Here is a 24,781-nt window from a genome sequence, read left to right as displayed (position 1 = left end):
TGATAAATGTTGTTTGTATTCTGACTGTTACACTTACTGGACTTGCCTGCATTTCTCTCTCCCTCTCCTTGGGCCTCCCTATTCCCTGAGACACACCAATATTGAAGTTAGGCCAGCTGATAACCCTACAGTGGCCCCCAAGTATTCAAGTGAAAGGAAGAGTTGCACATCTCACTTTACATCAGAAGCTGAAAATGATTAAGCTTAGTGAAGAAGGCATGTCGAAAACTGAGATAGACCAAAAGCTAGGCCTCTTGTGCTGAACATTTAGCCAAGTTGTGAATGCAAAGGAAAAGTTCTTGAAGGAAGTTAAAAGTCCTACTCCACTGAACATACAAATGATAAGAAAGCGAAATTACTGATATGGAGAAAGCTTTAGTGGTATGGATAGAAGATCAAACCAGCTACAACATTCCCCTAAGCCAAAGCATAATCCAGAGCAAGGCCCTAACTCTCTACAGTTATATGAAGGCTGAATGTCGTGAGGAAGCTGCAGAAGAAAAGTTTGAAGCTAGCAGAGATTGGTTCGTGAGGTTTAAGGAACAAAGCTGTCTCTGTAACATCAAAGTGCAAGGTGAAGCAGCAAGTGCTGATGCAGAAGCTGCAGCAAGTTATGTAGAAGTTCTGGCTAAGATAATTCATTATGATGGTGACAGTAAACAATAGATTTTCAGTGTAGACAAAACAGCCTTCTATTGGAAGAAGGTGCCATCTAGGACTTCCATAGCTAAAGAGAAGTACTGCCTGGCTGCAAAGCTTCAAAGGACAGGCTGACTCTCTTGTTAGGAGCTAATGTAACTGGTGGATTTAAGTTGAAGCCAGTGCTCATTTACCATTCTGACCACCAAGGTACATCTGCTAACAACATGGTTTACTGAATATGTTAAGCCTACTGTTGAGACTTACTGCTCAGAAAAAAAGATTCCTTTCAAACTATTACTGCTCATTGAAATTGTACCTGGTCACCCAAGAGCTCTGGTGGAGATGTACAATGAGATTAATGTTGTTTTCATGCCTGCTAATAACACAACATCCATTGTGCAGCCCATGGATCAACAAACAATTTTGACTTTTAAACGTTACTATTTAAGAAATATGTTTCATAAAGATATAGCTGCCATAGTGATTCCTCTGATGGATCTGGGCAAAGGAAATTAAAAGTGTTCTGGAAAGGATTCAGCATTCCATATGCTTTTAGGAACACTCATGAATTCACTGGAAGAGGTCAAACATCAACCTTAACAGGAGTTTGGAAGTTGATTCCAACCCTCATGGATGGCTTTGAGGGGTTCTAGACTTCAGTGGAGGAGGTAACTGCAGATGTGGAGTGGGAACAGCAAGAGAACTAGAATTAAAAGTGGAGCCTGAAGATGGGACTGAACTGCTGCAAACTCTTGACAAAACTTTAATGGTTGAGGAGTAGCTTCTTAGGGGTGAGCAAAGAAAATGGTTTCTTGAGATGGAATCTACTCCTGGTGAAGGTGAAGATGGTTGAAACAACAGCAAAGGATTTAGAATATTACATAAACTTAGTTGAGAAAACAGCAACAGGGTTTGAGAGGATTGATTACACTATTGAAAGAAATTCTGTGGGTAAAATCCTATCAAACAGCATTGCATGCTACAGAGAAATTGTTCATGAAAGGAAGAATCAATTGATGTGGCAAACTTCATTATTGTCTTATTTTATTAAATTGCCACAGCTACCAGCAACTACTACCCTGATTAGTCAGCAGCCATCAACATTGGGGCAGGACCCTCCACCAGCAAAAAGATTATGACTAGTTGATGGCTCAGATGATGGTTAGTATTTTTTAGCAATGAAGTATTTTAAAATTAAGGTACATACATTGTTTTTTTAGACATAATGATATTGCACACTTAATAGACTACAGTATAGTGTAAACATAACTTTTATATGAACTGGGAAACTAAAAAATTCATGACTTGCTTTATTGTGATACTCATTTTATTGCAGTGGTCTGCAGCCGAACCTGTGGTATCTCTGAGGTATGCCTGTAGTACTTTTGTTGGAATTCAGCATTGTATATTACTTAGAGAAACGTTTATGGGGAGCTTGCCTTGAAGTGAAGGAAGTGAAAGAGATTGATGTCAGTATGGCTTAGATAAGAGTTGGAGTTAGCTCCTGAATCAGGTGGAACAGGTGGCCTAGATAGTGGATTTAGCAGACACAAATTTCAAAACAGCCATTATAAATATGTTGAAAGAATTAAAATAAAACATATCCTAATAATGAATGAATGAATTGTAGAGCTGAAAAAATGCAATAACTAAATGAATAGTTCACTGAATGGCCTTAACAGAATATTGCATACAGCAGAAGAAAAGATCAATTGACCAGGAACATCTAAGAATTATAAATGTATGTGCCCAAAAGTAGAGCTTCAAAAAAACCAGACAAAAACTACAGAACTAAAAAGAGAAATCAACAAATGCACAAACTTTTAATTGTGTAGTTGATGTGGTATATTATATAAGTTTCAGGTACTCCATTTACAGTTGTTATAAAATATTGGCTATGTTCCCTGTGCTGTATAATATATCCTTGTAGCTTATTTATTTTATACATAGTAGTTCCAACCTCTTAAACCCCTACCCCTGTCTTGCTCGTCCCCACTTCCCTCTCCCCACTGGTAACCATTAGTTTGTTTTCTATATCTGTGAGTTTGTTTCTTTTTTAAATATTTACTAGTTTGTTTTATTTTTTTAGATTCCACATATAAGTGATAAAATACAGTATATGTCTTTCTCTGTTTTATTTCACTAAGCATAATAACCCTCCAAGTCTATCCATGTTGTTGCAAATGGCAAACTTTCATTCTTTTTTTATGGCAGAGTAGTATTCCATTGTGTATGTGTGCCACCTCTTCTTTATCCATTTCTATCGGCAGGCAGACTCTCAACCACTGTGCCACCGGGGAAGCCCTATGTTTTCACTTTTTTTAGTACATATATACCCAGGAGTGGAATTGCTGGATCACATGGTAGTTCTACTTTTAGCTTTTTTGGGGAACCTCCATACTGTTTTCCACAGTGGCTGCACCAATTTACAATCCCACCAACAGTGTACAGGAGTTTCCTTTTTTCCACATTCTCTCCAGCATTTGTTATTTGTGGTCTTTCTGATGATAGCCATTCTGACAGGTGTGAAGTGATATCTTGTGGTTTTGATTTGCATTTCCCTGATGATTAGTGAAGTTGAGCATCTTTTCATGTGCCTATTGGACATCTGTATGTCTTTGGAAAAATATTCAGGTCTTCTGCCCATTTTTTAATCAGGGTTTTTTTTTTTTGATATTGAGTTGTATGAGCTGTTAAGTTGATATTAATCCCTTCTAAATGATGAAATTTTACAGACGTATGTTTTCTGACTAGCAGAATTAAATTAGGAATAAAAACCAAAAAGATGCTTAGAAAATCTCAAAAGTTTAGAAATTTATATAGTTTTAAAGTACCTCTGGGTCAAAGAAGAAATCATAAGGGTTATTAGAAAATATTTTGAGCTGAGTGATGAGAGCAGAAAATATCAAAATTTAAATGCTTTTAGTTGAAAAATAAGAAGGGTCCAAACTCAATTACTTAAGCATGTATCTTAAGAAGTTAGAAAAATAAGAGCAAGGTGAGTCCAAAGTAAGTAGAAAAAAGGAAATAATAAAGGGAAATCAATAAAACAGAAAATGGACAAAAAAGCAATGAAACAAGAAGCTAAACAAGAAACCAAAATATTTAAGAAACTCTTACCACCACCCCCCGTCCCCCACAAAAAAGTGGATGAAGGAACAGTTTTCAGTTTATTTCATGAGGTCACCATCACTATGATGGCAAAGAAATAATAAGAAAAGTACAGAACAATATCTTTGTGAACATAGACCCAATAATCTTTGAACATAGACCCAGTAATCTTTAACACAATATTAGCAAATTAAATTTATTGATACATGAAAAGGAGAATACATCATGACCAGGAGGGATTTGTCCCAGCAGTGCAATGCAGGTTAAAATTTAAAGACCTATTGATTTAACTCACCATGTGAGTAGAAGAAAACTGAAAAATCATGTTATCTCAAGTGTAGAAAAGTTTGACAAAATTTGACACTCATTCAGCACACTAGGAATAAAAAGGAATTTCCTTTATTTGATTAAAGGCATCTATAAAAAACCAAGTTTATATCATATTTAATGGTGAGACACTGAATGCTTTTCCTCTGAGGTTGAGAACAAACAAGAATGCTTGCATTCACTGTTATTCAACCTTCTGTTAGAGGTCCAAGCCAATGGAATAAGGCAAGAAAAAAATAGAAGACATCCAGGTTGAAAAAGAATAAGTAAAATTTTCTTTGTTTGCAAACAACTTTACTGCATATGTCGAAAATCCTAAGGAGTCTATGGAATAGCCACTAGAACTAATAAGTGAGTTTAGCAAAGTCACAAGATACAAGGTCAGTATAATTTTTTTATGCTACCAACTAATGGTTGGAAAATAAAACTATTTCATTTACAATAGCATCCAAAATAATGAAATACTTTAGGGATATGTTTTAACGAAATATATGCAGACATGTTTACTGAAAACTGTAAAACATTACCAAGAGAAATAAAACAAGACCTAAGTAAATGGAGAGATATAGCATGTTTGTGGAAAAGAGGACATATTGTTAGATGTCAGTCTTCCCCAAATTGATTTGTAGAGTTTAAAAGTCCTAGCAGACTTCTTTTTCTTTCTTTCTTTCTCTTTTTTTTTTTTAAGAAATTGACAAGCTGTTTCTCATAGTCATGTGGAAATGCGAAGGACCTAGACCAGGCAAAACAATTTTGAAAAAAACCAAGGTTGTAGGACTTACAGTGCTTGATTTCAAGACTTTCTATATAGCTACAATAATCAAGACAAAATGGTATTAGCACAAGTGTAGACATGTAGATCAATGGAACAGACTAGAGTTCAGAAGTAGACTCACATATATATTCATCTGATTTTTGATAGAGATGCCAGTGTAATTCAATGGGGAAAGGACATAGTCTTTTCAAGAAATAGTGTATACCTTGGTGAAAGAAAAATTTGTATTGATCCTTACCTCACACTTACACAGAAACTTAATTATGTATCTATCTCTGACAAAGGACTTGCTATTTTTTTTTTTTTTTTTTTTGCGGTACGCGGGCCTCTCCCTGCTGTGGCCTCTCCAATTGCGGAGCACAGGCTCCGGACGCGCAGGCTCAGCGGCCATGGCTCACGGGCCCAGCCGCTCCGCGGCATGTGGGATCTTCCCGGACCGGGGCACGAACCCGTGTCCCCTGCATCGGCAGGCGGACTCTCAACCACTGCGCCACCAGGGAAGCCCAGGACTTGCTATTTAAAAAGTATTAAAAAAAATCCTTGTAACACAAAAAACAAAAAATCTTATAAACCAAATAAAACATGCAGCAAAATTTATGAATAACTGCTTCACAGAGGATAATAATACATGGATGCCAATAAGCACTTGCAAAGATGCGTATCAACATTATTATGGAAATGCACACAAAAATCACTGAGGTACAACTATACATCCGCTAGGATGGCTGTAATTGAAAAGGCTTAAAATACCAAGTATTGGCAAAGACGTGGAGCAACTCGATTCTTACATTGCTAATAGTAGAAAATAGTGTGACGGTTTCGGTTTATTTATATGAAATTTTATAAAATGCAAAACTATAATAATAGGAAGCAGATGAGTAGTTGTATGGGATGGACATGTGGGGGCAAAGGAAGAGGGGTTGCTTGTTGAGTCACCACACAAAGGAGCTTTTTAGGGTGATGGAAATGTTCTTTATCTTGATTTTGGTGTTAGTTGCGTGCATGTATACATTTGTCAAAACGCCTTTAACTGTATGCTTAAAATGGGTGCACTTTATTTTTTTAAAAATATACTTAAGTAAAGTTGACTTGAAAAAATAAAAACAGAAAACTCTTGTTTCTTACTTGCTCCACATAAGCCTAGAGGAGTAGGCCCTACTCTGGGAAGGAATGTGTGTTTGTTGATTGGCTGTATTTAAGCAGTTCAGTTTCTGCGAGAAATATTGTTTAATATGGAAGAGAAAAGGTAGCTGCTTTTTAAAGGTAGCTGAAAGGGATTTTTTGTGTGTGTGGTAAAATATATATAACATAAAATTTACCATTGTAATCATTTTTTTTTCTGATTAACTTTTTTTCCCCACATCTTTATTGGAGTATAATTGCTTTATTTATAATGTTGTGTTAGTTTCTGTTGTACAACAAAGTGAATCAGCTGTATGTATACATATATCCCCATATCCCCTCCCTCTTGAGCCTCCCTCCCACCCTCCCTATCCCATCCTCTAGGTCATCACAAAGCATTGAGTTCATCTCCCTGTTGTAATCATTGTTGTTAAGTGTATAGTTCAGTGGCATTAAGTCCATTAATACTGTTGTGCAACCATCACCACCATCCATCTCCAGAAGTTGTTCATCTTCCCAAACTGAAACTCTGTACCCATTAAACAATAATTCGCCATCCTCCCTCCCCCCAGCTCCTGGCAACCACCATTCTACTTTCTGTCTTTATAATTTTGACTGTCTAAGGTACCTCATGTAAGTAGAATTACAAAGTATTTTCCTTTTTGTGACTGACTTGTTTAACTCAGCATGTCTTCAGGGTTTACTCATGTTATAGCATACATGTGTCAGAATTTCCTTCCTTTTAAAGAGTGAATAATATTCCATTGTATGTGTGTACCATATTTTATTTATATGTTCATCCATCGATTGACACTTGGGTTGCTTTCACATTTCAGCTATTGTGAATAACTTGCTATGAACATGAGAGTACAAATGTCTGTTCAAGTCCCTGCTTTTGATTCTTGGGTATATACCTTAAAGTGAAATTGATACATCATACTGTAATTTTATGTTTAAGTTTTTGAGCAACTGCCATACCATTTTCCACAGTAGCTGTACCACTTTATATTCCCACTAGCTATGCACAAAGGTTCCAGTTTCTCCACATCCCTGCCAGCACTTGTTATTTTCTGTTTTATGGATCATAGATATCCTAATGGGTATCAAATGTTACCTTGCAGTTTTGATTTGTGAAGGGAAGTTTTAAGTCATTTAATCCAAACCATTGAGTTCACAGATGAAACTCGGATAATAGGTTGGCAAGAGCCACTAGGTGGAAGATTTTACAATTTCTTTTGTGAATCATTTCAATTGCTTTTGCATTTGAGCATTCAGGGTTTTTTTTTTGTTTTTTTTTTTAAGTATAGTTGATTTATAGTGTTATGTTAGTTTCCGGTGTACAGCAAAGTGATTCAGTTATACATATGTGTTCTTTTCTATTATGGTTTATTACAGGATATTGAATATAGTTCCCTAGTGTTATATGATAGGACCTTGTTGTTTATCTATTTTATATATAATAGTTTGCATCTGCTAGTCCCAAACTCCTATTCCAATCCTCCCCTGCCCTACTTCCCCCTTGGCAACCACAAATCTGTTCTCTATATGAGTCTGTTTCTGTTTTGTAGTTAAGTTCATTTGTGTCACATTTTAGATTCCACGTAACAGTGATATCATATGGTATTTGTCTTTCTGACTTAACTTAGTATGATAATCTCTAGGTCTATCCATGTAGCTGCAAATGGCATTATTTCATTCTTTTTTATGGCTGAGTAATATTCCATTGTATATATATAACACATCTTCTTTATCCATTCATCTGTCAGTGGACATTTAGGTGGTTTCTCTGTCTTGGCTATTGTGAATAGTGCTGCTATTAACATAGGGGTGTATGTATCTTTTCGAAATACAGTTTTGTTCAGATATATGGGCATTCAGGGTTTTGTAAGTACATAATGGATGGGTTAGGCTTATGAACGATTTTCTTCTCTTTTGATCTATTTGTGATAAGCTACAGCCAATTATATTTTGTGTGGAAGGACAGATACATATTTGTTTTTGTAGTTTTATTAAAATGTTTAATAACAAATCAGTGAAATGTTTGGACAGTGAGTGGTTTCCCAGATTAATACAAATATACACAACCATGCAAAGCAAACTAAATACTGAAATTCATCATTTCCATAAACAGTGGTTTTTAAACTGTTGTCCAGTGAGTTTGGGTATTTTTCTTCCTGCTTCAGTTTCAACTTCAGCAACAACTGAGTGTAGCACATTTTCCTGCTTTGTTTATTTTGCAACTTGCTAGCCTGAACCATACTCATAACCGTACTCATACTCATAATTAGTGCTTAACATTTTACATGGTTCTTGGCAAGTTTACATCAGGTCCGGTAGGCTCATTAGCTGAAATGCAGAAAAGATAACATGGAAGAATGCCCCAGTATGGCTGTGTGTGAAGTGAGTGCTGAGTTCATATACTGCCTAGATTAGGACCTGGGGAGGCCTGGCATTATACCCTGTACTCTGACATTCTTGGCACAATTTGTTGAACATCTTCCCCCACCCCCACCCCACCCCCGCCATTTTAACACATGTTTATTGAGTACTTGCTCTGTGTCTGATTCTATCGTGCACTGTGGATATAGGAATGAGTTTCTACACTTAAGAAACTTGTAGCCTAGAAGGGATACAGACCTGTAAATAAAATTGTAATGTTAAGTGCAGACAATCATCTAAATGTATAAATGGTATAGAGATCTTGCAGAGGGAGAGAGAGATGAATTCTTGAGTATTGTAGGAGGATCAGAGAAGGATTCCTTTAGATAACATCTGAGCTAAGTTTTGGAGGTAGAGTATGAGTTTGTCAGTGGTAAGGTGGATATTATAGGCAAGGAGATAAGTATGTAGGACAGGCACAGATGCATGAAAGAACATGATATATTTAAGGAGATAATTCATGTTGGGCACAAAGTGTGAAAATTGATAGATGAAAGCTGTATTTCCCCTTGTTGTCAAATATTGCCTGAAAAACCAGCTTAGGAAGATTAATGAAATGATAGAGGCAAAGAACATGATTCTGGTCCTGACTCTCAAATCCTTGGTTGAACAGACCACTTTTATTTTTCTGAGCTTTGGTCTCGTTTGTATATGTGCAAACTATATGATCTATGCTTTTCAAGTTATTTTTCAAGGGAGTCACAATTTCTGAGTGCCTGGAACACAGTAGGTCCTCAGTATGTATTTTCGAAAGAGTGGTCTGAGAACTTGTATCAAAACGTAAGAGAAGATAAATAGTTAAAATTAACTGTGATAGAATAAGCAATAAAAGATTTATGTACAGACCATTGCACTTATTGTTTTAAAACGTGGTCAAGAAAGTTGTTTTTATAAATTGTTTCACTTACCTGTTTAGTTTTGTGAGGTCCCAGGGTGCAGAAACTACATATAAAACAAAATTCTGTTAGACTTGAATGTCATATGCTGTTGTAATTATCTTACATGTTCAATTAAGAATTAGTATATATATATATATATATATATATGTTTTAAATGTGTTCGGTTGATCATTTCCCTTTTTAATTTGGCTGTGGCAGATTTCTTGGACTTGGCTTCTTCAGATTGTGATTTTTTCCTCTCTTTAATAACATAGTTATAAATGGACTTTTTTTTCTTGTATAAGCTTTACTTTTCTCCATTCAAAACTAGTATTTCTTCTCATGCTACTTTTCCATTGTTGTAACTGCAGAATGTTTGCTTTTGAAGCAGAGGATTGTGAAAGTCCATTTTAATGTTACAGAGTTCCTGTAAAATACTGTTAATATAATTTATTTCTTTACCTTTAGGGGTCCTATTGGGCAATAGACACCAATCCGAAGGAAGATGCGCTGCCTACTCGGCCAAAGAAGAGAGCACGATCTGTAGAACGGGTAAAAGCTCTTTATCACATATTTAGTGTGATGGGGTTATTATGTCAGAAATATAGATCTTAAAAGTTCATTTCCAGTAATACAGTAAGTATAACTGTAATGAAGGTAATATTTTATTTGGATAGCATTTTCTATTTTTTCAAAGCACTTTCAGACTTATTATTTGATCTCAACAACTCTTGAGTGAGGTGGGCAGTTTAGGAATTAAGTAAAAGGGGTTTTGTTTGTTTGTTTTGTAATTAGGGCACAGCTGTTGTTTAACTGAGGGAGAATCCAGGTCTCTTGAGTTTTAATTGGTACTCTTTACTCTGTGTCTACACCACTGAGGACTGGTTTTATATAACAAAACCGTTCCCTTTCACTGAAGATAATCGTTCTGATTATATTGAATTTTCCTGATTATCCTCAAAATGTTTTTTCCTGCTTCCAACCATGTAATAATTATTTTGTACACAGAGTCTCTAAGGACCTCAAGCTGAGTTTAAGTTGGGATTGGGTGAGCCATGAGGTATATAGCAGCAGTGGGATTTAGTCAGGCAGATTTATGGTGCCAGCAGAGGGAATTCAGTACTCCAGTTACTAAGCTCTGCAGAATTAGAAGTGAACTCTTAGGTCAGAACACTTTTTGGTTTTATACAAACCAAAATTTAAAAAGATAAAAGTTTAGTATTGGTGGCATAGTCTTCTGATAATAGAGTTTTAAGGCTGAGATACATATGTAAAAATTTGAGAGGGAATGAATCTCACTTACTGCCCTCCATCTTTTGCTTTTTAAAACATATTGAGCACATGGACTTTAATTGTGTGAAAAAGTGGAGTATAAAATGTTTAGCATCTATTGCCAGATTTTAAAGGAAGAGGAGAATCCACATTGTTTAACCCAGAGCATTAGCAAGGATGTATATCTTGAAGGGCTGAGGAATTGTGGTCTTCTCTACCATTTGCTCTCTTCTTCTGAAGTTCCTGGAACTTGAATTATTTTTGGAAATTTGAATTCTTAGTTGGGTTGACAACTGGGCATTCCTTTTGGATATTAAGCCTGACTTTTTTTCTGTTGCTTTGTTTCATAGTTCTTAGAGCAATACTTCTTTATTTCTGAGAGCCCTCTTTTTTTCCTGAAGACCATATTGTCAGTTTTATAATGGAAGTCTATATAGAAATATAGAATTCTGATTACAGAATTATGTTTTATGTATGTTCTTGAATGTACATTTTGGACATATATTTTCTGTATTTATTTCCTGCTGTTTATCTTTTTATCTTTTAAGTTTAAAGCATGTAAAATCTTCAACAATTTGCCTTTGTAGTGTAGTTCCATAATATATCTAGTACCAGAGCCTTTCAGTTAGTATATTGATATTTATTTTGGCTTGAGCTATGTGTTGGTTGCTACTGTAGGAGAGAAACCTATAGAAAGAGAACAGCTGTAATCAGAGTATGTCTAAACAGGGAGACAGATATTGTTTAACAAACACTCTGAAAGATACTCTTCTTACAAAACATAATTTGGTGTCCTGATAAACTGATATGTCTATTTTTTTAGAGGCTTTGGGGGGTTAGTATTTTTATTAGGACAGAGTTTGTATTTAAGTAACCATTGGGTTATCTAAGGAAATGCCTAAGATGGTCAAATAGTACGATTTTTAAACATTTAAAAGTTTTGTCAAAAACGAAACATGACCCGTAAGTTGAAACTTCAAAGGATTTAAAAATGCAGATGGTAAATATGTTGACGTCCCTAAAATTTCCTTATTAAATTTTTGAAATGTTACTTCTTTGTCCATGTGTAAATATCAGAGTTACATGTGAAACATCAAAGTATTTCACACATTTTTGAAGAGAGAAGAGCTTTTCATGTAAAGAGAAGCAATTTTTAAAAATGCAAGTAACAGTATCTTTATGTCTTAAATGAAAATTAAAGCCTGATTGTTATCTCCAGTCTAGTATTCTTAATGCAGTTGTCTGGACTGCCTTCCTGTGCCCTCCATTTACATGAACACAAACCCTTGTTCTCTCTTGGCCTTGTGGTAATCCTTTCTTTTTCTTAATCCTTGAATAATGTAAATGCCTTTCATTTTCCTTTTTCTGATTTCTTTCATCTTGTTACCATGTTTTCTTTATTTATCATAAAGTAGACCTGAAGACCTAAAAAGAATTATTGATAAAGTTTAGCATGGTGAAGATGAGTGGGCTCCTTGACTAGGAGTCCTGTGTTTTTCTTCTGGCTTTACAATTTACTTCTTCTGTGACTTCTGGCAAGTTGTTAGATTTTTTGAGCTTCAGTATTCTCAGCTATTTTAAAGGAAAAGATAAAAATCTTAAGAGCTGCTGTGGACTGAATGTTTGTGTTTCCCCCAAATTCTTATGTTGAAACCCTCATCCCAGTGTGATGGTATTTGGAGGTGTGGCCTTTGGTAGGTAATTGGATCAGGAATATGAAGCTCTGGTAAATGGGATCAGTGCCCTTATAAGAATAGCCAGAGAGCTGGCTAGCTGTTTTCTAGCATATGAGAATAGCAATGAAGATACCTGCAAGAAGGCTTTTACCAGAACCTGACCATGCTGGCACCATGATCTTGGACTTCCAGCCTCCAGAACTGTGAAAAACAAATTTCTTTTGTTAGTAAGCCACCCAGTTTATGGTATTCTGTTACAGCAACCTGAACTAAGATAACAGCATAATAATAATAATGATAATTGAGTTTATGTGCTAGATTTTTTCTTAAAGAATTTTATGTATATTAACTCATGTAATTTTTATAGTAACTCCAAATGATGAAACCGATAGGCACGGATGTTGTTATCCAAGGGTACAAAGGACAATAAGTACCAAGGCCAGGATTATGAACTCAGGTAGTCTGCCTTCAGAGTCTATGCTGTTTACAGCTGTGTTATACTGCCACTAGTATTTGCTGTGCTGAAGATCACAAGACTGAGTTAGATTTCTTTTTATATATGCATATCTTATTGTGAGATAATGGGCCTTTATTTATTTTTGGATTTGAATACTAATTTTTTTCTTCAATGTTATTTAAAATTTTTTTAAATTGAAGTATAGTTGATATGTACTATTATATTAGTTTCAGGTGTATGACATAATGATTTAGTATTTTCATAGATTATACTCCATTTAAAGTTACTACAAAGTAATGGCTATATTCCCCTGTGCTGTACAATATATCCTCGTTGCTTATTTACTTTATACATAGTAGTTTCTATCTCTTAATCCCATACCCCTATCTTGCCCCTCCCCACTTCCCTCCCCTCACTGGTAACCACTAGCTTTTTCTCTGTATCTGTGAGTCTATTTCTGTTTTGTTGTATACATTCATTTTATTCTTTAGATTCAACATGTAAGTGATGACATAGAATATTTGACCTTTTTCACTAAGCATAATACCCTATGGGTTTATTCACATTGTTGCAAATGGCAGAATTTCATCATTATTATTATTTTTTATAAATTTATTTATTTTTAAAATTTATTTATTTTGGCTGCGTTGGGTCTTCGGTGCTGCGCGCGGGCTTTGTCTAGTTGCAGCGAGCGGGGGCTACTCTTAGTTGCGGTGCGCAGGCTTCTCATTGCAGTGGCTTCTCTTTGTTGTGGAGCACTGGCTCTAGGCACGCGGGCTTCAGTAGTTTGGCATGCGGGCTCAGTAGTTGTGGCTTGCAGGCTCTAGAGCAGAGGCTCAGTAGTTGTGGTGCATGGGCTTAGTTGCTCCGCAACATGTGCGGTCTTCCCGGACCAGGGCTCGAACCTGTGTCCCCTGCATTGGCAGGTGGATTCTTAACCACTGCACCACCACAGAAGTCCCTCATTCTTTTTTTTATTTTATTTTTGCAGTACGCGGGCCTCTCACTGTTGTGGCCTCTCCCGTTGCGGAGCACAGGCTCTGGACGCGCAGGGTCATTGGCCATGGTTCACGGGCCCAGCCGCTCCGCGGCATGTGGTATCTTCCCGGACCGGGGCATGAACCTGTGTCCCCTGCATCGGCAGGTGGACTCTCAACCACTGCACCACCAGGGAAGCCCCCTCATTCTTTTTTATGGCTGAGTAATATTCCATTATACATAATACCTGTATGCATGCATATATATATGTATACATGTATAATGGAGTATTTTATATGTATATCTCCCACTTCTTTATCCATTCATCTATTGAGGGACAATTAGTTTGCTTCCATATCTTGACTATTGTAAATAATGCTGCTATGAACATTGGGGTGCATATATCTTTTCAAATTAGTGTTTTTGTTTTCTTCAGATGTATACCCAGGAGTGGAATTGCTGGATCATATGGTAGTTCTCTGTTTTAGTTTTTTGAGGAACTCCATACTGTTTTCTATAGTGACTGCACCAATTTACAATCTCACCAGCAGCATTCTAGGGTTCCTTTTTTTCCCACATCCTTGCCAACATTTATTTGTAGACTTTCTGATGATAGTTATTTTGACAGGTGTGCAGTGATATCTCATTGTGGTTTTGATTTGTATTTCTCTGATTAGTGATGTTGAGCATTTTTTCATGTGCTTGTTGGCCATCTGTATATCTTTGGAAAAGTGTCTATTCAGGTCTTCTGACCATTTTTTAATTGGGTTGTTTGTTTTTTTGATGTTGAGTTGTATAAGCTTGTTTATATATTTTGGGTATTAACCCCTTATTGGTCATATCATTTACAACTTTTTTCTCCCATATAGTAGGTGGTCTTTTTGTTTTGTTGATGGATCCTGTTTATTTTTTTAATTTTTGGCCTTAGGAGACAGATCCCAAATAATATTGCTATGATTTATCTCAAAGAATGTTTTGCCTGTGGTCTTTTCTAGGAGTTTTATGGTTTTTGATTTTACATTTAGGTCTTTAATCCATTTTGAGTTTATTTTTGCATATGATGTGAGGAAATGTTCTAATTTCATACTTTTTACATGTAGCTGTCCATTTTCCTGGCATCATTTATTGAAGAGACTCTTTTCTCTATTGTATATTCTTGTCTCCTTTGTTATAGATTAATTGACCATAGTGTATGGATTTATTTCTGGGCTCTGTGTTCTGCTCCATTGATCTATGTGTCTGTTTTTGTCTCAGGACCATGCTGTTCTGATTACTCTAGCTTTGTAGTATAGTTTGAAGCCAGAGAGTGTGATTCTTGAGCTTTGTTTTTTTTTTCTCAAGATTGCTTTGGCAATTCAAGGTCTTTTGTGGTTCCATATAAATTTTAGGATTAGTTGTTCTACTTCTAAGAAAAATGTCGTGGATATTTGATAAGAATTGCATTAAATCTGTAGGTTGCTTTGTAGTGTGACCATTTTACCAATATTAGTTCTTCCAATCCAGGAACACAGCATATCTTTCCATTTCTTTGTATCATCTTCAAACCTTCATCAATGTTTTACAGTTTTCAGAGTATAGGTATTTCACTTCCTTGGTTAAGTGTATTCCTAGGTGTTTTATTCTTTTTGATGCAATTTTAAATGGGGTTGTTTTCTTGCGTTCTCTTTCTGAGAGTCATTGTTAGTGTATAGAAGAGCAATAGATTTCTGTATATTAATCTTGTATCTTACAACTGAATTCATTTATTCTAATAGTTTTTTTGCTGGAGACTTTAGGATTTTCTATGTATAGTATGATGTTATCTGCAAGTAGTGACAGTTCTACTTATTCCCTTCCAGTTTGGGTGCCTTGGTTTTTTTGTTTGCTTTTTCTTGTTTGCTTGCTGTGGCTAGGACTTCAGTACTGTGTGTAATAGAAGTGGCAAGAGTAGGCATTCTTTTCTTGTTCCTGATTTTAGTGGAAAGGCTTTCAGCTTTTCACTATTGAGTACGACGTTGGCTTTGAGTTTGTCATGCATGACCTTTTTATGCTGAGATATTTTCTCTCTATACCAGCTTTGAAGAGAGATTTTATCATGAGTGGATTTGAATTTTGTCAAATGCTTTTGTGTGTGTGTTTTTATATGTTGTTGAATTCAGTTTGCTAATATTTTGTTGAGTATTTTTGCATCTATATTCATCAGAGATATTGGCCTGTAATTTTCTCTTTTTGTAGTGTCTTTGTCTGGTTTTGGTTAATGGTCCTTGATTTTGAGAGACTCCCCCACATTTAATCTTCATATATATATAATTGTCATAAATATTATTATAAATGACAGAGCACATTACTGAGTAATTAATCAACATGTTAGATCAAACAGTGGTAACTAAAGTGACTCAAAATATCAGTAGATAATGCTGCCCTGGAAAGGCCTATAGGAAGAGGAGTGAGACTTAGAATTTGATACAGAAGTGTAAGTTTTTGGCATGGGAAATAGCAAATGATGGGGGACTTCCCTGGGTCCAGTGGTTAAGACTCAGCGCTTCCACTGCAGGGGGGGGCACAGTTCATTGCTGGTCAGGGAACTAAGATCCCACATTGTTACATAGAATGGCTTTGTTGTTTGAGTGATCCCCCACTGTGCGCCTTCCTTCTCTGAGACTGAGTCTGAATGAGGGAGGGTTCAGTTAAAGGTATAAGTGAGCAGAGGAAGGAATGCAGTCTACATACTTATTCTTAGAATGGAAAAAAACATTTATTTCAATTGGGCAAGCATACTGAGTGTACATTAGGTGGGAGGCACTACATGTTGCCTCCAGGAGATATGTAGAAATAGAATTTCTTTTTAAAGCAGGAGAAATGTTACACAGAGTTGTAGACCAGAAAGTGTTTCATAAGGGGTTATTTTGATCAGAGATTTAGTTCTCTGTTTTTTACAGTACCATTGAGAGAGAGTTTATGTACAATTAATTGAATATTTAAAGTTTACAGTTTGAGGATTTTTGACATGTGAAGTTATTAGTAGTTGACACTATGAACATTTCTGTCATACCCAAAAGTTTCCTCATGCCCCTTTGTAACATGTGCCTCCCTCCATTCTTATCCCCAGGCAACCTGATCTGGGGAGAATTGACATCTTAACAATATTATTTCAAGCCATGGAAGTGTTGTATCTTTCTATTAATTATGTCTTTAATTTCTCTCAGGAATGTTTTTTAGTTTTCAGTGTAGAGGACTTGGATGTTTCCAGTTAGATTTAATCCTGAATATTTTGGATTTGGATGCTGTATATTTTAAAATCCAGTTGCTTGCTACTAGTAATAAAGATGTATTTAATTTTTGTATATTAACCTTGTATACTACAATCTTGTTAGTTCTAGTATTTTTTAAAGTTGCCTTGGGATTTTCTATATAAACAATTATGTCATCTGCAAATAGACACTTTTCCTGTGCCTTTCCTTTCTCCTCCCCGGTCCCTTCCTAGAACCTTATTGCAGTGATCAGAGTCTAGTACAGTGTTGACTAGAAGTGGTGAAAGTGGGCCTCCAGCCTTATTTCCGTTCTTAGGAAGAAACTGCTCAGTCTTTCACCACTAAGTGTGACATAAGCTGTAGGGCTTTTGTAGATGCCATTTATCACGTTGAGGAAGTTCTCTAATAAGCCCAGTTTGGTGAGAGTTTTATTCATGAATGGGTGTAGAATTCGTTAACTGCTTTTTCTGTACCATCGAATTGGTTATATGCCTTTTCTTTATTCTGTTTGCATGTTGAATAACATTGATTGCATTTGGAATGTTAAACCTTGTATTCCTTGGATAAACCCTTACTGAGTCATGCTATATTATCCCTTTAATGTATTGCTGGATTCATTTTCTTAATATCTTAAGTGTTTTTGCATCTGTGTTCATGAAGGACATGGATTTATAATTTTCTTTCTTTGTAATGTCGGCTGAAAAAAAATGCACAACGTTAAAGTTGAGAATTATATTTTATTTGGTGGACTTGATGAGGGCTTAAGCCCTGGAGGCAGCTTCTCAGATAGCTTAGAGGGACTGCTCTGAGGAGGTAAGGGAGGAGCCAGGATATATAGTTTTTGCAACAAAAACCAGGTAGTTGGGACATCAAAAGATTACTGTTAATTAAAGAAAACTTGACATCTCAAGTTAATGAATTTAGTGCTTTTCTGTATATGGGAAGATGCAAGAGTCTGGGCTCATTGAAATCATTCCTTTGATGTGCACCTTAACTATCTCGGGCTAGTGTCCTGTTTTTCTCCAGATTCACCTCAAGGTGCACATTTGAGGGTGGCTGATGGCTTGATGGCCTCAACATCCTTTGTTTACTGATATGGCTGGTGATATTTTTCATCTGCAGTAGTATCTGTCAGGTTTTGATGTTAGGGTTGTACTGGTCTCATAATATTGGTTGGGCCATTTTCCTTCTCTTTTCTGAACATGTTTCTGTAGTTTGGTATATCGTCCTTGAATGTTTGAGAAAATTCATCAGTGAAACCATCTGGACCTGAAGTTGTTTTTATGTGGGAAGGTTTTTGATATTTATTTGTTATGGGACTGTTCAAATTTTCTCTTTTTATTCCAGTTTTGGTAAATTGTATGCTTAAGAAATTTGTCCCTTTCATCTAAGTTGTTGAATTTATTGGTGTAAAGTGGATCATAATATTCTCTTCTAATATTTATAGAATCTGTAGTAATAAATCCTCTTTCATTTTTGATATTGATGATTTGTTTTCTCTTTTTTTCTTCATTTGGTATAGCTAAAGGTTTGTTGATTTTGTTTGTCTTTTCAAAGAACTAGGTTTTGTCTTTAAAAATTTTTTTCTGTTGCTGGTTTTCTGTTTTATTTCTACTTTTATCTTTATCATTTACTTCTTTCTAGTTACCAGTTTTTCTTATTAATATTTCTAGCTTCTTCAGTTTCCAGCTTAAATAATTGATTTGAGACCTTTCCTCTTTTGTAATATAAGAATTCAAAGCTGTAGGTTTACCTCTAAGCACTGCTTTAACTGCATCTCACAAATTTTGGTATTTGGCATTTTCATTATCATTTAATTCAAAATATTAAAAAAATTCTCTTTTGAGTCTTCTCTGACCCATGAATTACTTTTTCCAAATATTCCAAATATTGGGTTTTCCTAGGTATCTTACTGTTTTATAATATAATTGTTTTTTCATTTCAGTCTGTACATATTTATTGGGACTTGTGCTGGGACTCAGCATGTGCTGTATCTTGGTGAATGTCTGTGTGCACTTGAAAAGAATATGTGTTCTACAGTTGTTCAATATAGTGTTCTCTAATATCAATTAGATCAAGGCATTTACTAATTCGTGTTCTTTTTCTTTACTGATTTTTGTTAGTTTTTGCTTCATATATCTTGAAGCTCTGTTATTAGTCTCATTTGAAGTTGTGACTCTCGTAGGCTGCATTTAGCTTAGTCTTGTCTTTTTTAACATCTTTTTGACAATCTCTGCCTTTTTATTGGAGTGTTTAGACCATCAACATTAATGCAGTTGTCACCGGCAAAATGGGTGATTTCCTCAGTTCTTGCCCTTCTTGAGGGAAAGAATTTAGTCAAGAAGGCATAGAACAGTTTTAAGTAGCAAGAGTGTTGTTAAGTAGAGTGAAAGTACACTCCTGAGAAAGGATGAAAGCGGGCTGTCTGGAAATGAGAAGCAGCCTCATGATGGGGTAGGGTTGGGTTTTTTAGAGTGGTGTTTCCTCCCTGTGTCTTGCATCATTTGACTGACAGCTTTAGGTTACATCACTTTTCTCCTAGTGCGCAGGTGCTTACTCATAAGCACCCAAGTGAAACCCACAGTGGGGGGCGGGGATGCAAAAACTGTAATGCTAATTTATTATCTATAAAGCATAATGAACCCTATGTTACCTTGAGTCACCTTTTAGGTCTTGGTGTGCCTGCGCCAACCTGTGCTGGTGGTTTTATCTTGCTTGGTCCTGATATGGCTGGAAACCTAGTGGTGGTCCTTGACCACAAGAGGGAGGACTCTGGGTGTGCTCCAGTCACCAGTGTCCAGGTGGGGCAGGGAAAGATGAACCATCCAGGGTGGGGCGGGACCCCCTCCTGTCTGACTAGCTACCTAACATAATTATCGATATTGTTATTAATGTAATTAATGATATTGTTTTCTGTTTGATATCTCCTAAGCAGGTAGGGGGTCCCCAGAGAAAGAGAACCAGACATGGCTTTCTTGACATAAGAAAAAGCATTTTTGGCCTAAGCCATTTTGTGATCTAAGCCTGGCCATAATGCTTGCTCTTGAACAGGTCTCAGTAATAATTATCTTTAAGAGAACAAAAGAACAAACTGTTACCAGTCATAAGTGACAATAGCAAAGATAATAAATCAGTTGTAACATTCCCAGTTCTGTTTCAAAGGCTAGCCCGAGTGCTTTCTTGGGCTGTTTTTGCAGAATTTAAACCCCTCTGGCAGGCGCTCAAGTACCAGATCAACTGGAACCTAAGGGAGGATGATGTTGACCTTTTCTGACCCTTCAGTCAAGTGACTTCAGTCAAGTAAAGGTTGGACTCTCTGGCCCCACCCCCCCATCCCCTTCATGAATATGCATGTACCCTTAGCTTAAAACTTGCTTCACTTTTGCTGTTGGCAGAGACACTGCTTTGGGAAAGATCCCCTTACTTGCTGCAAGTAATAAATCCTTCCTTCTCCCACTCTTTGCCTTGGTTGTGTCTTTTAGCTCTACACCCACCAAGAGGCGAACCCAGTTTTTCTGGTAACACTCTGTATTTTTAGTTCCTTTTTTCCACCTTTCTTGCCTTTTAGATTGTTTGGATATATTTTTGTATTCTTATCTACTGGCTTTTTAGGTATACCTCTTTTTATATTTATATATTGGGATTTCAGTATATATTCCTAACCTTCTGCAGTCTATTCAGAGTTAATATTGTACATATAAAATGTAGAGATCTTCCAATCATATATGTCTCCTTTGTCCCTTTCCTCACCTTCCCCCATAGTATTACCTCTGTGTATACTGATAATCTTAGAAGACAGTGTTATAAGTTTTGCCTTAAATAAAGATACGTGATTTTTAAAACCTAAGAGAAAACAGTGGTCTTTTAAATTTACATAGATATTTACCATTTCTGGTGCTTTCATTCCTCAAGGTCCAAGTTTCCCTCTGCTATAATTTCCCTTTAGCCTAATGAACTTTCTTATGTTGTAGATCTCCTGGCAACAAATTCTCTTAGTTTTCCTTTTCTGAAAATGTGCCTTCCTAAATAATATTTTTGTTAGATATACAGCGTAGGTATTTTTTTTCCTTTCAGTATTTCAACGATATTCACTAATGACCTCCATTATTTTTATGAGAAATTCAGACATTTTCCAATCAGTGTTTTTTCTTTATGTGATATGCCATTATTCTCTGCCTGCTTTCTACCTTTATTTTTCAACAGTTCAGTTATGATATATCCAAGTGTGATTTTTCTTTTAATTTATCCTGATGGAGGTTTACTGAGCTTCTTGGGTCTGTAAATTTGTCTTTCGGTAAATTTCCGAAGTGTTCAGTCATCATTTCTTCCATATTTTTTCCTGCTGTTTTCTCTCTTTTCTGTCCTTCTGGAACTCATGTATACATGTTAGGCCTTTTGAGATTGTCCCATAGCTTTCTGAGGCTTTTTCTTTTTTTTTTTCTCTTTTTTAAAAAGAATCTACCTGCATCCCCTGCATCGGCAGGCGGACTCTCAACCACTGCGCCACCAGGGAAGCCCAGTCTTTTTGCTTTTTAGATTGGATTATTTCTGTTGATCTGCCTTTGAGTTCACTGATTCTTTCCTCTTTAATCTCCATTCTGATATTAAGTCCATCCATTGACTTTTAAAATTCAGATATTATATTTTTCATTGGTAAATTTTGTTCTTTTTATATTTTTTTGTATTTCTCCACTGATATTTCTATTATTGTTATTTTCATTCAGATTTTTTCTCCTTTATATCACTGAGCATAATTATAATAGCTACTTTAAAATCCTTTTCTCGTAGTTCCAACATCTTAGTCTTCTTGTGGTGGGCTTCCGTAGATTATCTTTTCTCTTGAGAATGGGTTTCATTTTTCTATTACTTATATATCAGGTAATTTTGGATTGTATCCTGGACATTATGAATGTTATAGAGACTCTGGGTTCTGTTATAATCTTCTGTAGAATATTGGTATTTTTATTTTAGCTGGCAGTTAACCATGTTAGACTCAAACTGTAAGTTCTCTCTCACCGTCTGTGGGCAGTGGTTCCAATTTCAATTTGATTCTTTAAGGTTCTGCCTTATTCTAATCTGCATATGCATGGTTCAGGGGTCAGCCTGAGACTTTTGCGGTGTTTCATATACAGTTTTAGGGAATCTCTTTTGACTTTATCCCCTGTGGGATTCCTTTCTCTATTTAGCAGCTGGTTGTGTTTACCTGGGCTCTTTTCCCTAGTTCCTACTGACAGAAAGACAATTTTAGCTGCTCATACTCTGCATCTACTGCCTGACCTTGGGACAAAGCTACAGCAAAACAGGAAATTCAAGCAGGTCTCTCCCAAATTTTGCCTTCTTTCCACAATCTGCCTGTTTTATTTATCCATCAGACTCCTCAGCTAGTTGTCGTCCCATGTCCCTTACTGTTTCCCCCACCCCAAATTGGTAGTTATCAGCAGAAGGTAGGTGTCACACTACCGTTCTGGAAGTAGAAACTGAATGAGTAGGATTTTGACATGAGGTATGAGGAAACTCCAGAAAGGATCTTTCATAAGCTGAGTGATGCCACCTAGATTAGATTCATTGATACTTTTCTTTGTCCAGAATTTGGGTTTTGGCTGCAGTAATAACAGTTATTCAAATACATTTTGGGATCTGTAGATTCCAAGTTAAATTAGCTTTCCTAATCAGGCTACTTGTCTATTAATAACATCAAATCAGTGTATCTACAAATAAAAATATATACCATACTATTGAGCATATCAGAGAATGTCCTGTATTCTCTTGTTTTTTTGGTTTTTCTTTTACACACACTGTATTTTATTTTTACAACAGATAAATAAACTGACACAAGCATTGTAAATGGATGACCACAACAAAAGCAACAATGATTGCAATTACCAAACACGAAACACACTCATACTACGTCATAATATTGACATTCAGTCCAGTAATCCTCCACTGTAACAGCTCCTTTACTTTGCAGTGAAAATTGATTTGTATATTTTTTTGCCTCTGAGTCCTTGTGGGATTCTTTTTTTTTCAAACAAAGTCACAAAAATTATAATCATCCTCATCAGTTCACTCAGTCCCATGTAATTAATTTTGTTTTCACCTTGATCTTTTGTTAGCACTTTTATGAATTCATCAGTTTTCCATTAGAGTTCTGAAAATGCTTATTCATTCAGTTCAGCAGTATAGTCAGTTACCAGAAACCTGTACTTGTCAGAGTTTTTTCCATGAATTCCTTGAAGATGAAACCCTTTTATAGGAACATTTTTGCAAAAGCATCAGCGTACACCCAGAACTGTCTGTAAATGACAAGACTTAAAAATGACCACGGTTAAAGATTTGATGAAAGTTCATAATAATGCAGTTGACAAGGAAATTTAGTTATTTCTGAGATATACAACTTAAAGTAATAACTAGAATTATGACTTACAACATTATACCAGAACATATAAAATTTTTAGAAATTTCATGTAATGTCTGAAAAAGTATATTAACATATTTCCATACAAATAACCCAAAGAAAGTTTAGTATTAGTTGTTTTTTTGTTTGTATTTCTATATTGCAGGTTCTTATTAGTCATCAATTTTATACACATCAGTGTATACATGTCAATCCCAATCGCCCAATTCAGCACACCACCATCCCCACCCCACCGTGGTTTTCCCCCCTTGGTGTCCATACGTTTGTTCTCTATATCTGTGTCTCAACTTCTGCCCTGCAAACTGGTTCATCTATACCAGTTTTCTAGGTGCCACATACATGCGTTAATATACGATATTTGTTTTTCTCTTTCTGACTTACTTCACTCTGTATGGCAGTCTATAGATCCATCCACGTCTCAACAAATGACTCAATTTCGTTCCTTTTTATGGCTGAGTAATATTCCATTATATATATGTACCACACCTTCTTTATCCGTTAGTCTGTCGATGGGCATTTAGGTTGCTTCCATGACCTGGCTATTGTATATAGTGCTGCAGTGAACATTGGGGTGCATGTGTCTTTTTGAATTATGGTTTTCTCTGGGTATATGCCCAGTAGTGGGATTGTTGGATAATATGGTAATTCTATTTTTAGTTTTTTAAGGAACCTCTATACTGTTCTTCATAGTGGCTGTATCAATTTACATCCCCACCACCAGTGCAAGAGGGTTCCCTTTTCTCCACCACAGCCTCGCCAGCATTTGTTGTTCGTAGATTTTCTGATGATGCCCATTCTAACTGGTGTGAGATGATTCCTCATTGTAGCTTTGATTTGCATTTCTCTAATAGTTAGTGATGTTGAGCAGCTTTTCATGTGCTTCTTGGCCATCTGTATGTCTTCTTTAGCGAAATGTCTGTTTAGGTCTTCTGCCCATTTTTGGATTGGGTTGTTTGTTTCTTTAATATTGAGCTGCATGAGCTGTTTATATATTTTGGAGATTAATCCTTTGTCCGTTGATTGGTTTGCAAATATTTTCTCCCATTCTGAGGGTTGTCTTTTCGTCTTGTTTATGGTTTCCTTTGCTGTGCAAAAGCTTTGAAGTTTCATTAGGTCCCATTTGTTTATTTTTGTTTTTATTTCCATTACTCTAGGAGGTGGATCAAAAAAGGTCTTGCTGTGATTTATGTCAAAGAGTGTTCTTCCTATGTTTTCCTCTAAGAGTTTGATAGTGTCCGCTCTTACATTTAGGTCTCGAATCCATTTTGAGTTTATTTTTGTATATGATGTTAGGGAGTGTTCTAATTTCATTCTTTTACATGTAGCTGTCCAGTTTTCCCAGCACCACTTATTTGAAGACCCTGTCCTTTCTCCATTGTATATCTTTGCCTCCTTTGTCATAGGTTAGTTGACCATAGGTGCGTGGGTTTATCTCCGGGCTTTCTATCTTGTTCCATTG

At 36.0% G+C, this 24,781-nt stretch overlaps 1 protein-coding gene across 3 annotated transcripts in view; it reads left to right on the top strand.

The window, feature by feature from the left end:
• Nucleotides 1-24,781, top strand: part of FOXJ3 (forkhead box J3) — a 131,927-nt gene that overhangs the window by 67,372 nt on the left and 39,774 nt on the right. For all 3 annotated transcript variants that reach the window (XM_024744735.1, XM_024744733.1, XM_024744734.1), the window contains one exon: nt 9,763-9,846. In XM_024744735.1, coding sequence (XP_024600503.1) covers nt 9,763-9,846 — 84 coding nt within the window. The remainder of the gene's footprint in view (nt 1-9,762; nt 9,847-24,781) is intronic.

This window comes from Neophocaena asiaeorientalis, unplaced genomic scaffold, assembly GCF_003031525.2.
Source record: "Neophocaena asiaeorientalis asiaeorientalis breed wild unplaced genomic scaffold, Neophocaena_asiaeorientalis_V1.1 scaffold478, whole genome shotgun sequence".
Taxonomy (NCBI): Eukaryota; Metazoa; Chordata; class Mammalia; order Artiodactyla; family Phocoenidae; genus Neophocaena; species Neophocaena asiaeorientalis.
Note: the sequence above shows the minus strand (reverse complement) of the source record. Positions and strands in the feature narration are given on the sequence as shown.